The 23,223-nt window shown below is 43.4% G+C and overlaps 2 protein-coding genes across 9 annotated transcripts in view; one reads left to right on the plus strand and one right to left on the minus strand.

Moving 5' to 3' along the window:
- Positions 1 to 23,223, minus strand: part of LOC145462359 (bridge-like lipid transfer protein family member 2) — a 274,690-nt gene that overhangs the window by 153,927 nt on the left and 97,540 nt on the right. For all 8 annotated transcript variants that reach the window (XM_081445856.1, XM_081445860.1, XM_081445857.1 and 5 more), the window contains 2 exons: positions 16,596 to 16,725; positions 15,999 to 16,110 (listed from right to left, as the gene is read on the minus strand). In XM_081445856.1, the coding sequence (XP_081301982.1) occupies positions 15,999 to 16,110; positions 16,596 to 16,725 (242 nt within the window). The remainder of the gene's footprint in view (positions 1 to 15,998; positions 16,111 to 16,595; positions 16,726 to 23,223) is intronic.
- Positions 1 to 23,223, plus strand: part of LOC145462449 (cyclic GMP-AMP synthase-like receptor 2) — a 266,104-nt gene that overhangs the window by 136,257 nt on the left and 106,624 nt on the right. The window lies entirely within an intron of this gene.

Consider the following 23,223-nt stretch of genomic DNA (forward strand, 5'->3'; position numbering starts at 1 on the left):
ATCGCGAAATATACAATGTTTACTAGAATTCATTTTCCGCAGAAATTGTCAGGATTTTCAGCTGATCAAAGGAATTTCAATGTGACATAATTTAAATATGTATTCGCAGAAAGTTCTGTCTGAGAACTGGAACTTTGTATGATTGTTATGATTGATTGATTATTCTTTATTCATCCAAGAATTTCACGCATATACAGAAACCAAATGTTTACCCACCTTATAATAAATGGCACGTCAAAAATAAATACAGCAGCGACTGTCTGAGAAACACTTAGACCTGAGGCCTAAGACTCCCTACGAATCTCAAAAACAACTTAAAATTTGCAAAAAAACAACACCCGGTAAGAGTAATCACACATCTAATGGCCACCGCTGAAAAACACTCAACCTTTTGCAAGTGGAACCCAGTCTACACGCCAGTAGTATATAGGGGGTCAGACAAATACCGTTTTGCAGAGGGAGGAGTATTTCCCCATTTTGCAACCCCCAGCTTTTATTCCGAAGCTCGCAAGCTCGCTTTGGTTAAACCACGGGGGTGCAAAACGGGGAAATGCTGAGTCCCTCTTTGAAACAGTATTTGTCTGACCCCCTATATACTACTTACAACAATGGGAGGGAGGGAGGGCCACATATTAGAAACAAGTGAGCCCGCTGTTATACCGCTCGAGCCGCAATGTCTCGAGCAACAAACAAGTGTGTGTGACTGATGCGGGGCCGGAAAGAAAGCTGCGGGAAGCGTTGTTACAGGGTGTATTGGGGGCAGCACAACTACCAGCTGAAGAAAGGAATGAAAATGCCGGAGCTGTGTAGAGGCTGCGGAGTCGGCCTTCTGCAGCAATGTTGCAGTATTTTGATACATTACTTTCAGAAAATGCGCCAGCGGCAAGAAAGGCTGTCCAGAATGTGCTGGATGAACCAATTTCTCAGGAAACGCAGAAGAGTTTGCAAAACCCCTTACTTCCAAAGCCTTACCAACCAAGACCTCCTCCACGCCAAAGAAAGTCGAGAAAAGTGCAAAGGCTTCTGAGGGAGTACAACCCCTTCCCTGCGCGGAAAACCAGAACAGTTACAGACTACCAGAAGGAGATTCTGGATCTATTCGACGATGCAGAGTATGAAGGGGAAGAGAGTACAGCCCAATGGCGCTTCATTGAAGGTCTGGGGAGAAATCTCGGTCCAAAATTTATGGCCAGGATACGAGAAAAAGTAAGCACGTCGTTTTATCTGAGACACATTTTCGCGTATCAGTTGCAAAATATTAAGGATGAAACAGTGATTGTGTACTACTCAAACCCCAAGGGCTCCGCTTGGTTCAACAAACAGGAAGATGCGGAAAAATGGCTTAGCTGCCAGGAAGAACTGCGTCTTGACCTTGAGAGAGTTGAAAGGCCCAACACAAAGTGGGCGTTTGAAGCCTTTTTCAACGTTGACCTGAAGGTTATGATTGACAGGCAGCCTTTGGTGGGAACAGGGCCTTTGCCTGACTGGCTGCGCAACCTTGCCCATAGCCAGTCGATGGCAGCGTTGGACACGTATAACGACAACCTGTGCCTATGGCGGTGCATCGCTGTGCACCGAGGGGCGCGCACAGACCGTTGCACAAAAGAAGCCCGAAGTCTTGCCCAGAGTTTCTAGAAACTCAACGCCATTCCAGCAAACTTTGCAAAAACGTCTCTTGATGTGCTGGACAAGGTGGAAGCCCATCTGAATGAGGGCACGCTGGTCTCAACTTGGGTTGGAATCCAGGCCTACGAGCCTGAGCGTCTTCCAGACGGAGAAGTGGTTTGGCACCTGAGAGTGAAGCCGAACCCCAAATGGAAAAACGTTTTGACGATAGGGGTCTACGGAGGCCATGCTTTCGTGATTAGAGATCACGAAGCTGGCGAAAACCTATGCATGCACCCATTGCGGGCAGAGATTCACAAAAACCTGTCATCTACAATGCCATCACCAAACCTGCAGCGCGGGAAAAACGGTAATATATTGCCCGTGGACAAAAGTGGAAGCCCCACAGACAGCTTTCGAGAGAGTGATGTACCCAAACAGCAGAGCATCCAGACAAGCGCTGCTGTGGCTGGAGCGAGAAGCGAAGCAACGGGGCATCCACATCCACCACGCAATGCGTGGGCATGGGGGCGAGAGATGGCTTCTGCGAGAAGGTGGAACAATGAAGAGATCGCCTGTTGACAGCTACAACCACGAAACAAAGATGGTATTCCAATACCACGGCTGCCCCTTCCACGGATGCCCAAAATGTTTCCCGCGCAATCGAGAACAAAGACCTGTCAGTAACGGTAAAACCCCCGAACAACTGTACCAAGACACTCTAAACCGTACAGCATTTCTGCGGGAGCGTGGCTACAAAGTAATCGAGGCATGGTCTTGCGAAGTTGGGCCTCTTAAGGGGGAACTCCCGAGGAAACAAACGAAAACTTACCCACACGCTATTTTGTATGATTTCGAGGCGTATGGCGACAAAAACTATCGGAAAGAGCCAACAGGAACGTTAACGATAGGAAACATGCATGTGCCAATCTCTGTGAGCATTGGGGACACTCTCGAAAGAGAGCCAACCCATATCTGCGAAAGAAACCCTGCGAAGCTGGTCCGCAAGTTCGTGAAAGAGCTGGAGAGATGCGAGAAAAACATCCAGGACAAGGTGCGAGCGGAGTTTGCAGCGGCTAAAAGACATTGTCCGGCCAGAGCTGAAGCAAGAATTTGAGACGGAAAAAAATCAGTGGTTCGCTTGGGACAAGTGGAGCGGCCGGACCCCAGGCCCCTTCAAATTTGAGTTCGAGGGCAGCCGGATGATCGCGCTCTGTTTGAAGTGCTATTACGCCGACGAAGGAGAGAGTGAAAAAAAGAAGTTTAGCACGAAGGGGATGTCAAAGAAGCAGAACGAGATAACGTGGCAGCGTTTTAAGGAAGCGCTGAAAGGCAGCAAAGATATGGCGACCAACAGAGGTTTCAGGATGCGGGATGGGCAGATGGTCACTTACGAGCAGCAGAAGCTGGGGCTGAGCGCTTATTACGACAAGCGGTGGGTGCTGCCCGATGGGATTCACACCGAACCAATCGAATTTCACATTTAGTTCACATCAGCCGGAAGAAGAGTAGTGTTTGGAGGGGAGGGCGTTAGCCAGTTGATAAATTTTATGAGAGCGATCTTGTCATCTAGCGAGCTGTCCACGATCCAGTTGATAAGTTTTATGGGTTCGTTCTTGTATTGTTCTCGAGCATTTTGATACTCTGTGGCTGCGTCACTAATCATGAAAAGTCCTTTTTTTTGCTTGAGAACAAATTCATGGAAACGCTCTGCAAAATACTTGACTTCTTCGTCGTAGCTCTTTTCTTTTTCTTTCGCTGAAAACTCAATAGCCCAGTAAAGAACATCCTCGACAGACACAAGGCCTTGCATGGCGAGATATAATAGATTACTTTTTCTTCAAAAGAAAAAAATGCCCAGCAGCATGGGTACATCAACATGGATAAATCGCCTTAAATTCACGGAAGATGAACTTAGAGATTTGGAAGCCAAAGTTTTAAATTTCCTCCGGGGGTAATTGTGTGTTCGGAGGGACAACCAGCAGCTCTTCACGAATGAAGCCGTGCTTGGGACCGTCGCGCAGGTAGTAGAGAATGGGTTGATCCAGTTTGGTGAAAGATCTTTCAATGCTGTAAGCTTTCAAGGACCAGATTGGGTCTGTGGCTCTTTTTACCCCACCTTCAAGCTCGCCAGGCTGGTAGAGATAACGAACTTGGACAAGAGAGGGGAGGATTTTTTCGCTTTTTCCAACAGGCTTTGAGTAAGGTGTCGACAGCCTTGCATAAACAGATTTTTCTTTGATGGCAATGGCGGGTTTCTTGCCGATAAGGCTTGTGACCTCGTTGTTCAAAGCCAAAACAACTTCTGGAAGTCTTTTCACCCAAGCGGTGGATCGCTTGCCCTCAGGGAGTCGCATTTCAATGACGTACTGGTGCCCGAACAAGCGCTCAGCCAGGGTGCGGTTGAAACGTTCAACAATGGCCTGGTCGCGGTGAATGTCAACGCGCCCGCGCTGGATATGTTTTGTGCTTTTCCATCTCTTTTGTGACAATGCCCATGAATTCGTGCCCGGGGTCAACTTGCAGCATTTCAGGCCATTTCAGAGGCGAGCGCTTGTAAATCTTCTGAAAAGCCTGGGCGACCTCATCTGAATTTTTCGAAGTCAGGGGTTCAGCCTCTTTGTAGCGGCTGGCCACGTCGACAACGGTCAACGCGTATTCGTAAACTTTGCGGCCACGAGGTCTGCCTGATGGGCCTTATTGGGTGTGGGAACGTCGAATTTCGGTGGAGGAATTTGCCTCGGCGTGGGGAGGTATATCTGCCAGAGCGCTTGCTGATCAGCCACTTTTTTGCGGTTTCTTCAGGTACCTTGGTGGCCTCGGCTAATTTTTTTATCATGGCGATTCCTTTCCAATAGCCCCCAGGGCCGTAGTATATCTTTGCGAGTTTGGCTTCCATCGCTTTACTATAAGGATGTGTAAAAAAGTTTAAAGGAACCGGAGGGCCGCGTAACCCAGAGCGAGCGCCCCGGCGCCTACGAACATGAGTTCACCCTTTTTCTGCTGCTTGCTTGGCTGATAGAAATCTGAGAACTTGGGCTCCTTGGGGGGTATCATCTGTTCATCAGGATGCGCCTGGTTGTAGAGTTTGAAGGGATAGTCGGTGTTGGTGCAGTTCTGCTTGGCCTGCTCCTTTACTTGCGCGTTTGTTGCAATCCAGTCGAAAAGTTTGGTGTGGTCACGCGTATATTTGGCGTAAGGCGCATTGTGAGCCTTGAGAGCTTTGTCGTGGCACTTTTTTTCTTCAAGGGCAGCTTTGTCGCCACCTCCAAGCGCCCTTGCCAGATAATTGCCCGCGATGAAAGCGCGGCATTCACCACAGCCCCGCCAACCATAATTGCGATACTCGCCATGGTGTCATATATCAGAGTCTTTTTTTCAAATCATTAATTTCAGATGCTGGTGGGAAGGATTTTTTGGTCCTCCAGGTATTGTTTGAACGCAATGCTACCCGCCATGACGGTGGTGAACTTCACGTAATTCATCGCGCTGCTGCTGGGATCAGAAGTGAAATTCTCTGTCACAACCTTTTTTGCGGCCCAGCCGATGCCCACAGCTAATGCTGTGAGAGTTGCGGCCTCAATGACGGTCTTGACAAGCTTGTTGTCGGACATGGTGCATTTGATATAAGTAAAGAACGAAAGTTTAAAACAAAATTAATCTGTCTTTCCCGCGGCTTCTTCTTCTATCCTTTTCTTCTCTTCTAGTCTTTTCATCTCTTCTTGTATTCTTCTTTCTTCTTTTTCTATTTTTCTTCTTCTTGTTTCTTTCTCTCTTTCTTTCATTCTTCTTTCCTTTTCTTCTTCGGCCGTTTCACACATCATTATCTTGAGAAGATGAAATACTCTTTCATAAACCTTTTTGTTGAAGTCGTACCATACAAGCCCTATACCAAAAATTGCGGCTGTATTGAAGAGAAAATGCAGAATGTGAACTTTCGGCATCGTGATATACTTTACACTCAAAAGTTTGAATCGTTTTTTTAAATCCTTTTGGCTGTGTCGCGCGAGCGGGTTCTGGCTCAACACACGCGGGCTCAGGCCTTGAGCTCGTCACGTCACAGCAAGGCATTGGGTGTTGCTGAGGCTGCTATTTTTTTCTCCGCTGCACTTGGGGCTTTCACCTTCTGTCGTCGGGGCTGGCTCGGGGGCAGCTGTGGCGGCATTCGCCTTATTTTCCGCGAGATAAGCCTCAGCTGCTTTCTTCTGTTTTTCGCGTGCCAGCCATGTTCTTTCAGCAGCCACACGCTTTGGATTTTTTACGCGCTGCATGGTTGCAGTCGGAGTTGTCGCTTGCTGTGTGGCATCGACTGCAGGTGCTGCCCGGGTCTCGACCTGAGGTGAGCTCTGAGATTGTTCGGTAGACATTCTGAAACAAATGTGTATTCAAAGGAAATGAAAAATGTTTCAATGTTCTCCCGGAAGGAAGATGTTATGCCGGTCAACTTCTGGGTCAGCACCCAAACCCTGATCCCCATATGCTGAGCAGAAAAGGCGAGATTCAGCAGCTCACCTGTATGCCCTTTCACATCTTTGGAGGCTGCGCAGTCGTCTAGGATTATGAGTGTGTTGGCGTCCACGAAAAGCCATCTCACGATCTTCAACCACATTTCCAGCTCGTGCTGCTTGCATACTATCACATCCATTCTTGGACCATTTATACCAATTCTGTGGTAGGTCTTGTTGTGCGTGAATGTCGGGCAGATGAGCACGATGTAGTCGAGCTTAAAGCGGAAGGGGCCGTAGATCTGGTCAACCACAAACCTTGATTTTCCTGAATTCGTCGGCCCCACAATGAGAGCGTTGAAGGGTATCTTGCTTGGAACCATATTAAAACTGTACAGATTCTAGCTGTCTGTCCATAACGTTGAACTGGGAGTCGGAGATTATGAATACATGGCATTTCACGTCGCCTGAGCCTTCAGCTTTCTGCTCAATTTCCAGCTGGATACCGTCTGTACTGTTCACAATGCGGGTGCCGCTGCCGTGCATTGACTGTTCCGCCATGGAGCGCATGTCAATCACAAGCCCGAACTTATCACCGGTGTAAAACTTTGTCGTATTCATGTGCTCGGTTTTATCTTTTTCTTTCACGAAGAAGCGGTGGGCCTCTTCCCACGTCCTTGCCTTCAATGCCGTCGTTGAAAAGCCTGTTGGGCGAGCCGTTGACTGTGACGCTGACTTTCGTCAGATCCGGGAAGATGAATTTTTCTGAATCTCTGTCGCCCTCAGTATACGGCTCTACACACAGGAGGAGGAAGGCTTTTAGTGATCTTCTCTGGGCTTTGACTTTGATGTTGATCCTCGTGTCAGTGCCTTTTTTGAAAGACACCTCTTTGTCATGCATCACGTGGTCGTAAGCAAACTCTTTGGCGCTGGTGTAAATGCTTTGTGCCTCGTCCGCCAGAGTCTTGCTGCGGATCGTTTCGTACTCGAACTGGATGTTTGTCGGCTTGTATTTCAGCTGGGTTGTGTTGGAGCCCCTGACCACATGTTTAACTTCAGCAAGTTTTACTTCGAACATGAGGTCGTTGTAAAGGGCCTGGGGGTAGAAAACACCGTGGTTGGTTAAAATCTGGTGGTCAAGCCTGATCCAGTACTTGCTTCCGTATACCTCGTTCAGCTTGTTTTCAGTGTCAACACCCGACGTTTTCTTGTCTCCTGTGCCTGAGCGGATCTTGCATGGATCCTCGCTCTTAATCCCTTCGAGAAGCATGCCATCTCGCTTTTCCTGTGAAAGGAAAAGGTCTTAGTCAACCGTGTCTTGCAGGATAGTGCCTGCAAACTTCACGACCTGCCTGTCAACGAGCGCCCGCGTGACGTTCTGAACAAGGAAGTTGTTGGCGTGTCCTCCAGAAATGTCGATGTGAAAGCAAAGCGCTAGCGAGCCCGGCACCAGAACCTTGTTCTCGTACAGCTTGGGCACAGAAACATACAGCTTATCCCCAGGGTTGGCTTCGGAGAGTTTTATGTCTTTTCGTTGTACGTTGGGTGAAGGTTATCTGGAACTTCCATTGTGTATTAATACACCGGCGATTATTTTCTAATTTAAAAAATAACAGGCTTGAAATATATTGCTATGTCGGAAGACCGCGGCGAATTTGGTTACAAAGAACCGTACCTTGACGAGCAGCTCGACAACGACAATGACGCACAAGAGGTTAACAGAACCCAAACTTTTGACCCAGGCACGACATCAACTCCCTACCAACCTGCCGTCCCCTACCACATGGGTGAACAAACGGAAATGCGTACCATGCAGCACGAGCAGTCCGGCCTTCCTGACACTTCTTATCAGGAAGGAACCCCTTTGCTTCAAAGAACACCTTCAATCAGTGATCTTCAAAAAGAAAGCTATTTGCGGCAAAAACTCAAAAAAGCTGTGGATGCGATAAAAGTCAAATACCCTAAAGCAAAATTTGAAAAAATCAAAATTAGAAGACGCACTGAAAAAAATGAGGGAAAAATTGTTGCTGTGGGGTCTAGAAAGGGTGAGTACAAGATTCTAAAAGATGATGAGTCAGGCTTTATGAAAAATTTTTTAGACAGCTTTAAAGATGAACTTGGACCGAAGGCTGAAGAAATTATAGCTGAAGACCGCGACACAATCAGAGAACAACACCAAAGTTTAAGAGAGGCAGAGATCCAACTACAACAGGCAGAAACACTCTCTTCGCAAAGAGAAGAAGAAAAGAAAGAAGTGGAAGTCCTGAGACGTAAAATCGAGCAAACTAATGCTCAGATTGATGCCATTCAGGATGAACAAGGTTCGAATCTTGAAAGTGAAGCAGAGCTCAGAAGGCTGAAACAACTGAAAAAGAACTATCAAAGCGATCTTGAAAACAAGAAAAAAGAATTGGACTCGCTAACAAAAAAAGCAATAAACAGAGAAAAAGAACAACCCAAGGTTGACAGACTCAGGGCCAGCCTTGCACCAAAAGAAAGTGAAACAAACACCATGGAAGAAAGGCTCAACCAAAAAAAACCTTTGGACGACCTGAAAGAGCAGGAAAGCGAGCTGCAGCGCCAAAACGAGGAAGACCAGGCAATCATCCAAGATGAGAATGCCTCGCCCTCCGACAAAGAAGATGCAAGAGAGAGGGTGGCAGAAAGAAACGAGGAGCTCACGGGTTTGCAAACTCAGATTGCGAAAGAGAAAGGGGGCGGCCTCTCTTGGAAAGGGTAAAAGAGATCTTCAAAAATTATGGCGTGACATTGACTGCTATTCTTATCGCCGCTGGGACCACAATCGGAGCTGTCATCGGGGCCCTCACCAGAGGTTTGAAAGCCACCAGCAAAGCTTTGGGAAATGGCCTCAAAGATATTGCCGCAAAACTTGGTTCTCTGCAGCCCGGGCTTATTGGCTCGATTGTGAGCTTTCTATTCAAAGCCGCCGGCCAAGTCGTCGGGTTTCTGGCTGAGCACACCTGGCTGCTCATTCTTGCCGCGGTGGCATGTTTGTTTGAACAATATATTAAGAAGCGACGTTAACTTACTGCCAAGCCATGAACAGTAAAGCCGATAATCCAACTACACCGACAATTACCGCTGTTTTGTTTATTTTGTGTTGCGGTGTTTTATCTGGAGCCTTGGACTCTATTTTTTGCGCCATTGGTTGTGCTTGCTTAGTTTTGTTTGAAGATGATTTCCTTGATTCAGCTGTTGCGGCTTTGTGTATCGGGTTGGACGGATGGCTATTGGGAGGGTTAATTTTTGACAGGCCGCCTGCCATTAGTTTGAGCCCAGCTTTTTTTGTGTCTGGATTTACCTCGTTGTTTACCCCCAGTTTCATCCCGGAGACCGCCTGCTTTAGCTTGTTGTTGTAACCAACCGTGCTTGCGGTGTTGATTATCATTTGCGCGGGCATAAGCCAGGCCATGGGGGCTATAGCGAGATTGAGCCTGACCTTCGCTTGATCCACCGCGAGCTGGTACCTTTGCACGCTCGTGGCCAGGTCGGGCTGTGTGATCGCACTTTCCATCAGCACCAGGAACTCATTTTGGGCTTCTTTCGCCCGGCCACCAGAACTGAGAATACTGCTGCAGACGTTGACTTGCGCGCCCAGAACGCAGTAAACGAAAGCCTCAATTGACTGGTTTATCCTTGCCAGGCCTGCCTGGGTCAAGCCATTCGCGGTGTTGGGTGCAAACCAGTCGAACTGCCGATCTCCAAAAAGATCAGGCCGTATAAACTCAAAAAGGTTCCCTTAATCAGTTTTCCACCATCATCGCTAAACTTGTTCCACCCAGGATACTTATAATCTGTTTTTGTTGGCAATTCCCCCCAAGGCTTAACATACAACACCCCCAAACCACTATTTGCACCCGAAGTAAACCTAAAGTCGCTTGAAAGGTCTATGCCGACCTCGCCGCATATCCTTTTGTACAAAGCAACGTCATAATGATTATTCATTTGGTTGAAAGTCGGCTCTTTGGGCAAAGCGCTTATGCTCTGAATTCCTCCTAACTGGTACAAAATGCACCTGGCCGTGAAATACACATGGAAGATATAAAAAGCTCTTATCTGCGGTGGGAGATTCATCCTGCTCTCAAAGATTTTGCAAGAAACTCTGCACCCCTGTGTTGTGCAGAAAACCGCAAAGTTGAGCTGTTGCAGCCAATATTTCATGTCAGGCCCTCCTAACCAGTGTTTTGATTCGGTTCCAGAAGTGTGCCTGAGTTTGGTTTCTTGAAATATTTCTCGGAATTTTGTCGTGAAATATTGGTCAGGCGTGACATAGATTTTGATTTCGGCGTTGAATATTTTCTTCAAGCTTGGCGCTTTGCCGTTGAAAGGTACCGCAGGGATTGGCAAAGAAACTTTTCAACCAAGTGGTGACAGCTGGTAAGGAAAACCCCCGCTGTCTCCCAAATCAAGCGCTTCTTTCATTTCGGCGCTCCAATATTTTCTGTCTGAACTGAAGACGCTTTGAAATGAGCCTTCGCTTTCTTTGAAAAACACCTCTGCGGTTACATTTTTTTCTTGTCAATCATTTCTTGTGAAATGAACTGGCTTTTGTCCGCTTTTGGAAAGCGGTTTAAAAAGTTTGTCCACGCCTTTTTCTTCGCAGCATCTTTTTTCAAAAACTTGGGGTCACCAAACCCGGGATCTTGATCGATATCGTCGCACCGATTCGGCATTGTATTTGAACATAATTATTGTTAGTTAAATATAAAAATGGTTGTTCTCACTATTGTCACGCAAGAGAACGGTGTGACAATATCTTTTGACGAACCGATACCGAAAGTGCATTTCATGAAACTCATATCTTGAAGTTTATTCAACAGCTGGGACACTTTGAAAAAAGAAGGTTCGGCCTCCTTGGGAGATAAAAACAAAGATAGAGCTTTGTCAGTTAGTAAATTACCCCTAGGACATTATAATTTAGAAAGCTTGGCAAACGAAATAGACGGGCTGTTCGCAAAATATAAATATGACCTTGTAACAGAAATCAACCTGTTGGCCAGCTTGTAATCAAAAATTTTGGGTTAAAACCGATTGAACTTGATCGCGATTTAGCCAATTTGTTTAATATTAGGCGAAATTTGGGTGTTATAACATTCGTAAAAGGTATTAAAGCTCCAACGACATATTTTATTCATTGTATTTGAACATAATTATTGTTAGTTAAATATAAAAATGGTTGTTCTCACTATTGTCACGCAAGAGAACGGCACGACAATATCTTTTGACGAACCGATACCGAAAGTGCATTTCATGAAACTCATATCTTGAAGTTTATTCAACAGCTGGGACACTTTGAAAAAAGAAGGTTCGGCCTCCTTGGGAGATAAAAACAAAGATAGAGCTTTGTCAGTTAGTAAATTACCCCTAGGACATTATAATTTAGAAAGCTTGGCAAACGAAATAGACGGGCTGTTCGCAAAATATAAATATGACCTTGTAACAGAAATCAACCTGTTGGCCAGCTTGTAATCAAAAATTTTGGGTTAAAACCGATTGAACTTGATCGCGATTTAGCCAATTTGTTTAATATTAGGCGAAATTTGGGTGTTATAACATTCGTAAAAGGTATTAAAGCTCCAACGACATATTTTATTCATTGTATTTGAACATAATTATTGTTAGTTAAATATAAAAATGGTTGTTCTCACTATTGTCACGCAAGAGAACGGCACGACAATATCTTTTGACGAACCGATACCGAAAGTGCATTTCATGAAACTCATATCTTGAAGTTTATTCAACAGCTGGGACACTTTGAAAAAAGAAGGTTCGGCCTCCTTGGGAGATAAAAACAAAGATAGAGCTTTGTCAGTTAGTAAATTACCCCTAGGACATTATAATTTAGAAAGCTTGGCAAACGAAATAGACGGGCTGTTCGCAAAATATAAATATGACCTTGTAACAGAAATCAACCTGTTGGCCAGCTTGTAATCAAAAATTTTGGGTTAAAACCGATTGAACTTGATCGCGATTTAGCCAATTTGTTTAATATTAGGCGAAATTTGGGTGTTATAACATTCGTAAAAGGTATTAAAGCTCCAACGACATATTTTATTCATTGTAATTTGATCGACACAGAACGGAATCTGTTCAATGGCAAAAGGTCAGATGTATTAGCCCTGTTTGATGTGAAAGGGAAGCCTTATGAAAAGGTGAGCTACCAGGGTTCTCCGCAACAGGTTTTGCAAGACTGCTCTACAGACGAGTTCATAAATAGCATCACCATTAGCGTCAAAGATGAAAATGGCAAACTCTTTGATTTCAAGGGCTTCCCTCTTCTTTTTGAATTAGAGTTAAATTAAATTTCTATATATACGCAATGTCTTCAGCAAATCTGTTACCTCCAAGCGCGCTGCCTGCCAAGAATGAAAGAAGAATTTATCCAAGCCTTCCCGAAACGACAAATGCCAAGAATTTCCGGCTAACTGAGATAAGTAAAATTGAAAAAGAAATATCTGCTGAGGTTGAGCATTACAGGCTTGTGTTGAAAAAATATAAAAAAGCCCGGAAAGCGCTTCACTATTCCCTGGTTGGCCTTGGCGCCGTCACGGCAGCTCTGTCTTCTGGGGCTGTCGCAACATCACTCACCGATGTTGGAATTGTTGTCGGCACGCCTGTTGCCGGGATAGCCGCTTTATCTGGCACAGTTTCCATTGGCCTGTCCGTTGTCAACAAGAAGCTTGAACGCAAAGTTAATAAGCACTCGAGAATCCATTCTCTGGCTATTGGGAAACGTGACTCGATAAACCTCGCCATCTCACAGGCTCTGAATGATAATCGGGTTTCTGACACAGAGTTTCAACTGATCACACATGAAATGCAGAAATATCGCCAACTTAAAGAGGCTTTACGCTCGAACTTCACGCGAATACAAACAAACCCAATCCAGCCAGATATTGAAAAAATAAGAAACCAGGTTCGGGAAGAATATAGAAAAAAACTTGCGGATTAAACCACAAATTTGAACTAAATTTTGAGCGAAAAAACACAGAACTATCCCTTAGTCTTATAAAAAACAGATGATTGCGTTACACAGCGTTACCTTCACGCGTGACGTTGTGTGATTGGGTTACGTTACTGTCACGCGTGACATGGCGTGATAGGTCAAACAAAAGGGCAAAAGTCCTGTCGGGGCAAAAGTCCTGTTCTTGCCTAGCCCCGGCTAGGACTTTTTTCGTGCCGCTGACAAGGCAGCTGTCGCCTGTTTTACCTCCGGATGAGGTTTGAGGTCCTGAGGGACCTCTCAGCACCCCCCAGTCTCCACTGGGCCGGGGCGGGTTCACCTGGGGTTGTCACTGTGGACGGTCTCACCCCATACCCCTGACAAGCACCTGTACGTGCCTCACCCTCACATCCGAAAGCACCTTCATTTGCTCGCTGATAAATAGTATAATTCTTCAAGCTATATACATTGATCCAGTCGCCTCCCCTTTCACTTGTGGTGTTGCTTCTCTGTCCTTTGCCTAAATTTCACAGTATACACACATACGCATGCACTTTTGGGTGGCGAGATGATGTCATACTTGAGCTGTATTTAGAGATTGGATGAAGAAATTATATCCCAACAGCACTTCTGAAGGCCAAAATGATTGTGCTTTTCCACGCTATTTGCTTTATTTTCACGGAACTTTCTACACCGTTTGGCAGAAAGAGGTCAGACAGATAACATATCAAGTCATTGAAGCCATGCGAGCAGAGGAAACTTAAACCGGCTTGATTGAGTCCCTTGTTCAAGGAATGTCACATGTCACAAGCGATCGAACGCTGCGATCAAATCTTGCTATTTTCTCGTTTCCTTCTGCTCGCTTCACTTCGGCAGCTTCTGTGGTGAAAAAATAACTTACAGCGTGTTGACTGAGCGTATTTTTTGGTAAATTCTGTTCTGGTTCGTTATTTTCGGCCCAAACAAAAAAATCTTGAGTTGTCCTCCATGTTTTTCAGTATTGCTCTTCCAAGGGCTTGGGAAATATTTGGTTCCAGTCTTTCTGAGAAAAATGTCACGCAACTCGTAGATTTCAAAACAAAACTTTTGCTTCGAATGAAGGTTAGTCGCCGCCTTTTTTTGCTAACGCTCCCTACCAAAAAGGAACCACTCGTGCCAATTGTAACCATCCCAAGAGCATACTTTTAAAAAATTCTTGTACTCTGGGTCGGCTTCTATGAGAGGAATTAACTCCATTGGCCGGCTTAGCGATGCTTTATGAAGATTTCCCTCCCTTTCGAAACAGGGGAAACAACAACCCTTGAAATAGCAGTCCGGATATTCAGTGCAAATTATCATTGGTACAATCTGCTGCATGTGCTGGCAGAAAGGCAGTTTTGAAATATGCTCGTGGACCTTGTCCCAGCCCAAATCGGCTCGCTGGCAAAGCTTTACGGCGACATAATCTTTGTAAATTTTCTCGCGAAGCTCTGGAGGGAGGTTTTGAATGGCCTCGGAAAGTTCGCTGCTTTCTTTCCAGCCCTGCATCAGCCACGCACACTCGTTTGTTGCTCGAGGCATTGCGGCTCGGGTGGTATAACAGCTGGCTCGCTTGTTTCTAATATGTGGCCCTCCCTCTGTCCCTCCCGTTGTTGTAAGTAGTATATAGGGGGTCAGACAAATACTGTTTCAAAGAGGGACTCAGCATTTCCCCGTTTTGCACCCCCCTGGTTTAACCAAAGCGAGCTTGCGAGCTTCGGAATAAAAGCTGGGGGTTGCAAAATGGGGAAATACTCCTCCCTCTGTGAAACGGTATTTGTCTGACCCCCTATATACTACCACGCTAAGTAGAAACCATGTGACAAACGCTTTGCTCTTGTGGACAAATAAATAAATAAATATCCCTGGCGTTGACAAAGTGTGGGAAATCCCACACAAAAATCTGCTGCACTGTGTCACCATAATAAAAATCGACAAAACCATGCCAACACATGCCAAAACTATTGTGATAACAGAAAGTAAAGGCCAGGAACAGCTAAGGAATATCATAGGCAAATAAAAAATGCTTTAGGTCTATGAACATCATCTAATGGCATCTCCAGGTTCTGCAATTATGGTGGCCAGGATAATGGTTGATTTCCAGCATTTTTCCTCTAATGGATCAATAAAGGTGCTGCACTAATAGTGTCAAACCAAGTAGGTAGGCCAGAGCATATCCCGGTTTCTGTAGCATGAAGTAACTAGGAAAATTTCTACTCCCCCCTGGATGGGATGTTAGTCCATCGCAGGGTTACCCCCAGCATTAAGTTTGCTGGTACCCATTTATACACCTGGGTTCAGAGAGGCAAAGGGTAAAGTGAGGGTAAAGTGTCTTGTCCAAGAACACAATGCAATGTCCCCAGGCAGGACTCAAACCTGGACCGGTTGATTCGGAGATGAGCGCACTAACCATGAGGCCACCATGCCTCCCACATAACCAAGTGCCCAAATATTATTAGTGACCATGTTAAATACATGGCCATTTTATTGGAATAGCAAGGGAAACTTAACATACTTAGTTACCATAAGCTCTTTTTACAATCTTCCACCCTGTTTGTTGCATGAATTGTTGCCTCTCTACCATCCATGATAATGGGCCAGTAAGGATTGTTTTTTGTTTGTTTGTTTGTTTGTTTTTTGCACCTGGATGCATTTATTTAAGACAAAATAGGTTTTCATGAAGTTTTCTTCAATTGAATAATAATTATTTAAGTCTTGATTTGCCTTTATTTACATAACTAATGCATATATAATAATTTATTTACATGCAATCAATATTGCTGTCACCCGTAACTATACCTTCTTGGGTCTTGGGAACCACGAGGGTAATAAATGAACATTACACTTGGAAGGAGTAGTCACTGACAATAAAATTGTCATCATTTTATTACTGTTTTCTGAGGCCAGGGAGGGTTGGTCTATACAACATTAATTTGTCAATTACAAGAGTAAAAAGTAAAGCTCACCTCAAATTTAAATAAACAAAGATTATCAAAGAGTAGACCAGTGTGATCAGATTTCACATCCAATGATTTGCGATCCATTGACAATGAGCAACTTCTGCACTCTACACCAAAGCTGTAGAAAAAGTTGAAGTAATACAGGGACCACCACTTGCTTGTTAACTTACATGTATTCTTTGATATTCTTATATTTTCAACTTTAAATGACACAATACAGCTGTATATCATAATTATTACTGCGTGAGTCAAAAGTGAACACTTTGATTTGATTCTGACAGGTTGATTGTGTACTGTCCAATCACAAAATGGTTCAGGACAAACCTCAAAACCACAAACTAATTACTGCTGTTGTAATAATTATGCCATTTAGTTTTCTCATACCTAACTGGGTTTTCCTTTCTACACAATGTTCTATGAATATTTCTGGTGTTCATGATTTTGCCAATTTCACAGCAAAATTAATATTTAAACACAGTCAATCAGAAGAACTTAAACAAAGATTCACTTACTATAGATTTATTACATACTTCAATATAAACTCTGCTATCATAATAACCAGCCCTTACATAAACATGTCAGTAAATCAGATTGAGTATATACCTTGTCTTGAGTGATGTTTGCATTTGCAGTTTAAACCATGAAATGTTGCAGGTAAAGTCAATTTGTTTGTTTCCTTTATTGAATAAAGAATCAGTGTGCGAACTTGTCACAGAGGTTGTTTTCAGCATCGCTGTGAATAGTACAAAGAAGTTATGGCAATTAATAAAACAGCAATAAACCAAGTCCAAGCAAACTTAATTTTCTATCTATTCAGACTATGTAGGGGAAGAGTAAAAAGTGTCCACGCTTACCATGTATGTTTGTAAATTACCCTTCAACTTTTTCAATTTTACTTAAAAGGGCAATTCCACATTAGTGGTGTCAGAATCCAGATTTCTAAAAAGAGGTTACGCATGAAATTATACCCTGTTCTACATTGGTGACAAGTTAAAGTACACAGAAAAGGTCCCTCGAGAAAACCATGTATTCCAGGGGGGGGGGGCAAGAAAGTATTTATTTTTTTACCGCAAACAACAGGCAAGAAGTAAATTTTTTAACTTGCTGTATCAAACTGAGAAAATATAATGGATTTCTAACACTTGTATCAGAAAAAGTCCCTCACCGGAGTTTATGCATAGGTGATATAAATTTCACCCTGAACTTTTTCACAAAATAGAATGATGTAGCAAGGGTAAGTCTGTTTTTTAAACAATCTTATTTCTTTCCTAAAATAACTACATAAATGATTTTAAAAACATTCTTGTCACACAGCCCAGATACTTCACAGGAGTTTTGAGTAACTTCTTATGTACTCAATATTGTGGTTGTTAACCTGGAGATTGGGTCAACAATCTATAAGGTTTTAGTGGTGGTGCAAATTATGCAAATGATATGCAAATGATGTCCTTCCATCATCTGTAAGCTTTCTGGAGCAATTCCGCCGAACAGTAGATAAAGCTCCTGAAATCACTGTATTAGTCAATATTGCAGGCAAGTGTATCGTTTTACATTATTAGGTCTAGCTGCGATTGTTGCACTAAAAATGGAAACTTGTTTTGTTTGCTTTCTGGGAATAGTTCATTTACCATTAAATTACTATTACAGTATTGTGCACAAGTAATGAGAGCGTAATTCAACGAAATTCGCAAATTTCTGGGCTTTTCAACGAAAAATGGCAAAGTTTTGTTCACCTTGAAAGTGTGAAGAAAATTCAATGAATTTTCCTGCTGCCCATTGTTTTAGTCATCGCAAATTTTCGAGCGGTAATTCGTGTCTACCGATAATTTGGTCTGATTTTTCAAGCAAAAATTAGCTCTTTGCTAACTTTCCTTCAAACTTTCTAGCGAAAATTCGCTCTGTTCGTTAAGTTTCCCGTTGGTTCCTAGTAGTAATATGAATTAAGCCAGTGCAAAACAAGAACTTGCACGATAAAAACCTTAATATTATCGTGAGTGATAATAATATCTCAAAGCCTTTTCTCAAAAACTTACCTTGGTGATGTCCAGAGAAAGCTGATATCACTTTGTGTGTTACAGTCTTAAACTGGCAAACTCAAATGGTCTGTCTGCCAACCTGTTTTCATTGAACAAGAAGTGCTACTCGCGGTAGTAGTCACGGTGCAGCCACAATGAACTCAGGCCCTGCGCAACCTCGCAATTGTTTATATGTTGCCATGGTGAAATTAAAAGTTGTGTGTTAGCCTTAGTCAGTTCGGCTTTCAAGCTATCACAGTTAGCCATGCCTAAAGTGTAAACGTACATGAGGACTCGAATTGAGCTTCTTCAAAAGGAAGGCCTCCACCCAGCTGGGATATTTAAGGTCTTAAAACGTGAGGGTTTAAGCGTCAGCTTTCCGAGTGTGGCGCGCACCGTAAAGAAGCTACAGACCACCGGCAGTGTGGCCGATTTACCGCACTCAGGAAGACCATCAAAGTTGTCTACAAAAGCAAAAGCTTTCATCGACCAAGAAATGCGCAAGGATGACAAAATGACAAGTGGCCAGATACAAAAGAAGCTGGAAAAGCGTGGCATTACCGTGAGCTCATCCACGGTGTGATGATCTCGCAAGGAACAAGGCTGGACGTTACAGCAAACCACCTATTGTCAGCTCATCCGAGATGCCAACAAGGTGAAGAGGCTGGAATTCGCATGGCAGGTTTTGGAAAGTGGCGACACTTTCCAAAATGTGATTTTCAGTGACGCGTGTTCTGTGTCTCTCAAGCAGTACCAGCAAACTTGCTACCGGAAGATCGATGAGCCGACAAAGCGAAAGCTGAAGCCAAAGCATCCGTTGAAGGTTCATGTGTGGGTGGGGGTTAGTAGACATGGTGCCACAAAGATTTGCATATTTGATGGTATCATGGATGCCAATCTCTATTGCAACATCCTGGAGACTACGCTCCTCCCATTCATTAGAGAAGCTTCGTGTTCACCAGTTCATGCAGGATAACGACCCGAAGCATACCTCCAGATGAGCCAAGGCCTTCTTCGAGGTAAATAATATCAACTGGTGGCACACCCCTGCGGAAAGCCCAGACCTAAATCCCATCGAAGATATGTGGCATGAACTGAAGTTTTATTTAGAGTCCAAAGTGAAGCCACGCACCAAACAAGAACTTGTAGATGGCATCAAGAAGTTCTGGGAACTGAAAATAACCCCGTTGAAATGCACAAAGGACATTGATCACATTTTGTATAAGGCAATCCTAGCTGTGGTGGAGGCACAAGGCGCTGCTACCAAATTTTAAGCAAACAGCTCTTTTAGGAGCCACCGTGCCCTGATCCGTTAAATGCTGATTCGACATTGCACTGTAGGTCGCTAAAAATGGTTCCTTTAGGAGCCACCAAACATGCAAAAGTCAATGATTGATGTTTAAGTTTAATCATGGGCTCCATGATGCTCTACTTGCCACATATCACATGCCAAAAGACTAAGACTATATATCTATGTATCTGTGAATTAACTGTATTTTACCGTTTCAATCTTCAATTTCTGCCGGTAGAACAAGGTATAGATATATTTTTTAAACTTCCGTGACGCTGAAATGGACAACAACACAAAAAAAATATTAACTGAGTATAGAAGAGTATGGAACCGGATTTTTGTTATTTTCACTGCCACAACACTTCAAGACAGTTAACAGCTGACTTGCTGGTGCGTGCCAACCGCCAAACTTTTTCTCGCAAAAAAAAGCTATAGTTCTATTTGTTTTAGCATCGAGAGTGTCCCTTGACATGATAAAGGATGCCAATGGAATTGCTTACAGGCAAGAACAATGCTACAAACTAGTTTATCTAACACTGAAAAAGTCAATTACACTTCCGACTTGTCGGCACACATCTAAACGCAGAACGTTTCCTTACGAAAAAATTACTAAGTAAAAGCTGCGCATCATAAAAACTTTCATTAAAACTTTTATCTAGTATTTTACCTTTTCAATCACCAATTTCTGCCGAATAGAACCGGAGATATACATATATTTTGTTGTTTTTGCCGCTGTGCCCCTGCAAGATAACATTTAGCAACTGACTCGCCAATGCGTGCCAACAGCTAAACTTTTCCTTCCAAAAAAAAAGAGAACTTAAATCAAAGGTGTTCCAAATAGAACCAAAAGATTTTTTTCTGTTGTGACCATTAATAGTTCTATTTGCTGTGTTTTAAAATAAATAACACTCATCATACAATGTACTTAATTAGCATTGAGTGTCTCTTGACATGTAAAAGGATGCCAATGGAATTGTTTACAGGCAAGAACAATGCTACAAACTAGTCTATTTAACACTGAAAAAGTCAATTACACTTCCGACTTGTTGGCGTGCACCCAAAGGCAGAACATTTCCTTACGAAAAAATAGCTAAGTAAAAGCTGCGCATCATAAAAAATTTTATTAAAATTTTTATCTATTACTTAGAAGTATTTTACCATTTTAATCACCAATTAGATAAGATAAATAAAGTCGATATTACTATCGAAGCTTCGAAGCTATTATCGAACTATACACCGAATGCAAATATGGCGGACCACTCGGTTGGCGCCCGGGACGAGTCGCATGCAAGCGAGGCTAGTGTGGCTTTGATGTTTTGTTTTGACAGAAAAGTCTTGCATCGTCGTCGATCTGGTCTGTTTTTGTTTCGCCCTCCCTATAAGTTGTTGTGTTCCTGAATGCCACCAGAAGGAATTGAAATCTTCCACAGCAGAGAAAGTGTTTTTTTTTTTTTTCTTTTCCGCGGTCGCCTCTCAGGGAAAACAGACGAAGGTAACTAGTTTACGATCGCCGAAGGAACTGTTAAAGTTTGTTCGTTCAGGCTGGAAGATCTTAGAAAATGTGTAAGCGACCGCATTTAGCTCCAAGTCGTTTTCATTTGGCTCAAAGCATTCACTGGATACAACGATGGGGGCAGTTGAAGTTCATTCGCTTGGTTATTACACTGTAGTATTTGTTTCGTGCGATTCCGTGCGAGTGGACGCGAAGTCAACTTCTTCCTTTGAGACAAAGGATGTTTTTCAAGAGGAGCTTTTCTTTACTTTGAGGAAGGAACTGGCCATGTAAATCGTGTTGGAACACCACCAGACACCACATAAGCTCGTCATTTAAACGATTTTTCTAAGATCTTCTAATGTGAAATGTAGCGAACAAACTTTAGTTCCTGCGGCGATCGTGAACTCCTTTCCTTCGTCTCGACGAATTGCATTGATCCACTATTTTCCCTAAGCTTAAGAGGCGAACGGTGGAAAATTTATATCCCTTCTCGTGGCGTTCAGAAACACAGCAGCTCGTAGCCACAGCTAAATGAAACAGAGCAGATCGACGACAAAGCAAGACTTTTCTGGGAAGCATTGTCAAAACAAAACATTAAAGCCTCACTAGCCTCGCTTTCATGCAACTCGTCCCGGGCACCGACCGAGTGATCCGCCATATTTGCATTCAGGCCAGTTTCTTACAGTGGGAGTACAGTATAAGCTTAACTAAGAGCATCTCATTTCGGCGCAGTTCGAGTAAGAATCCTTTGGCTCGTGGCAGCCGTGTGGTTCCCTTTTGCACTTGCCATGCGAATGTCTCCGCAATTTTCCTTCCCTAATCCCATTTCTTTGCACTTCCAACATGCTCAAGTGCGGTCGCATGTTTCCATCTCTTTCACAAGCGTGAAATAAAGAGGAATTGTCGCGAATAATTTGATCCTGGCGGGTGGACGAGAACGTGGCGAACGTGATAACAGCTGAGGGGACTGGGCACTTGGGGGGCTATATGGAGACCTGGCACTAGAAAAACATGTCTGCTTGTCCATCGATCGCTGAATTTGATGTCACTTTGGATGAATTTTGAGGTGAAGTTGACCTTCAAAAAGACCTTATTAAGAATTTTACTTTCGTCCAAGTTGACCCGGTCTAACGGTCCGACTTTTGTACCTGCCTTGCTGGCTCGTCCACGTGACAAAGCTTAAGTTAGCGAGTTTGCGTCATTGAAAACGATCAAAGGATTGAAATTCTCTACGTTCTTCACTATGCAAGACAGATTAGCACATTAACAACAGCAAATTTATAGAGGAGTAAAGTGTCTACATGACCGCGACTGTTCACAAGAGAACTGTACATTGATGGCTCGATATTGGTCAGCACACTGCACTGCGATATTTCGCATACTGCAAGGAGAATTATCCCTCGGGTAAGGAATTTTCGTTCTGGTCTTGAAAATGCGGCGAATTTTCGTCCTTTGTTTTAAAGAAATAATGCTCAAGACATTGCGAAAAGACGCTCGAATTTTCGGGCGAATTTTCTTCGAAAGTTCGCGGAGACAAAGAACGAAATTTGCACATCTCGCTCTCATTACTTTTGCACAATACTCTACAATTCTAATCTTAAATTAACAGTTAACTCTAAATATGACCAAATGTTGACTTTTGTAATATGCATTGGGAATGTTTTAGATGACAGAGGGGAAGTTGCTGGAAACTGCTATTGTAAATTTCAGCTCTGATGTTTGAAGTTTTTTTTTTTATTTGCTCGAACAATTACAACAATTACAGTTAGACTTACACTACAGTTACAAAAACAGTCTAGGGAGTACATACCTACGCATTACAATCTACACATTACATCCAACCAACTTACAGTATGCAGTTTGAAGTTTAGTAAATATTGACAAGAGGCAACCTTCTCTACATACCAATAGTGCTGGAGCGTTGAGCTCCTGAAAATAATTATATTTCAGAAATCAAAGCGAACAGTTTTGTTGAGGCCACCGTAGCATTAATTTTTGTCAAAAAAGTCTCTTACAAAGAACACTGCGGTCTTGCAAGCCTCTAAAAGGCTTATGATTATGCCACATTACAAGTTTCAACTGGAGTTGTGGAATCCACCACAAGAAAATCCTGCAGTAAATTTAACTGGTAAAAAGGTCAAATAGGACTCCTCTGTTCCCCGTGTACCAGCCACACTACTGCGAAAAGCTTTATATGTCTATTTATAGTAGATTTAATCAGCACAACATGATCGCATGTTGCGGTTTGATTTTGAGGTCATTTGAATGAACAAAAAATTGATTTGCGCTACAATTGTATGGCAAATTTAACTGGAAAAAAGGACAAATAGGAGTCCTCTGTTCCCTATGTCCCTGTCTACTAGCCACCCTGGGTTCCGAGAAGTTTGCCATTTAAGAGACTACGTGTCGCATATTTGTTAGCTAATTTGG

The sequence above is a fragment of the Orbicella franksi genome, chromosome 12, assembly GCF_964199315.1.
Source record: "Orbicella franksi chromosome 12, jaOrbFran1.1, whole genome shotgun sequence".
NCBI classification, from domain to species: Eukaryota; Metazoa; Cnidaria; class Anthozoa; order Scleractinia; family Merulinidae; genus Orbicella; species Orbicella franksi.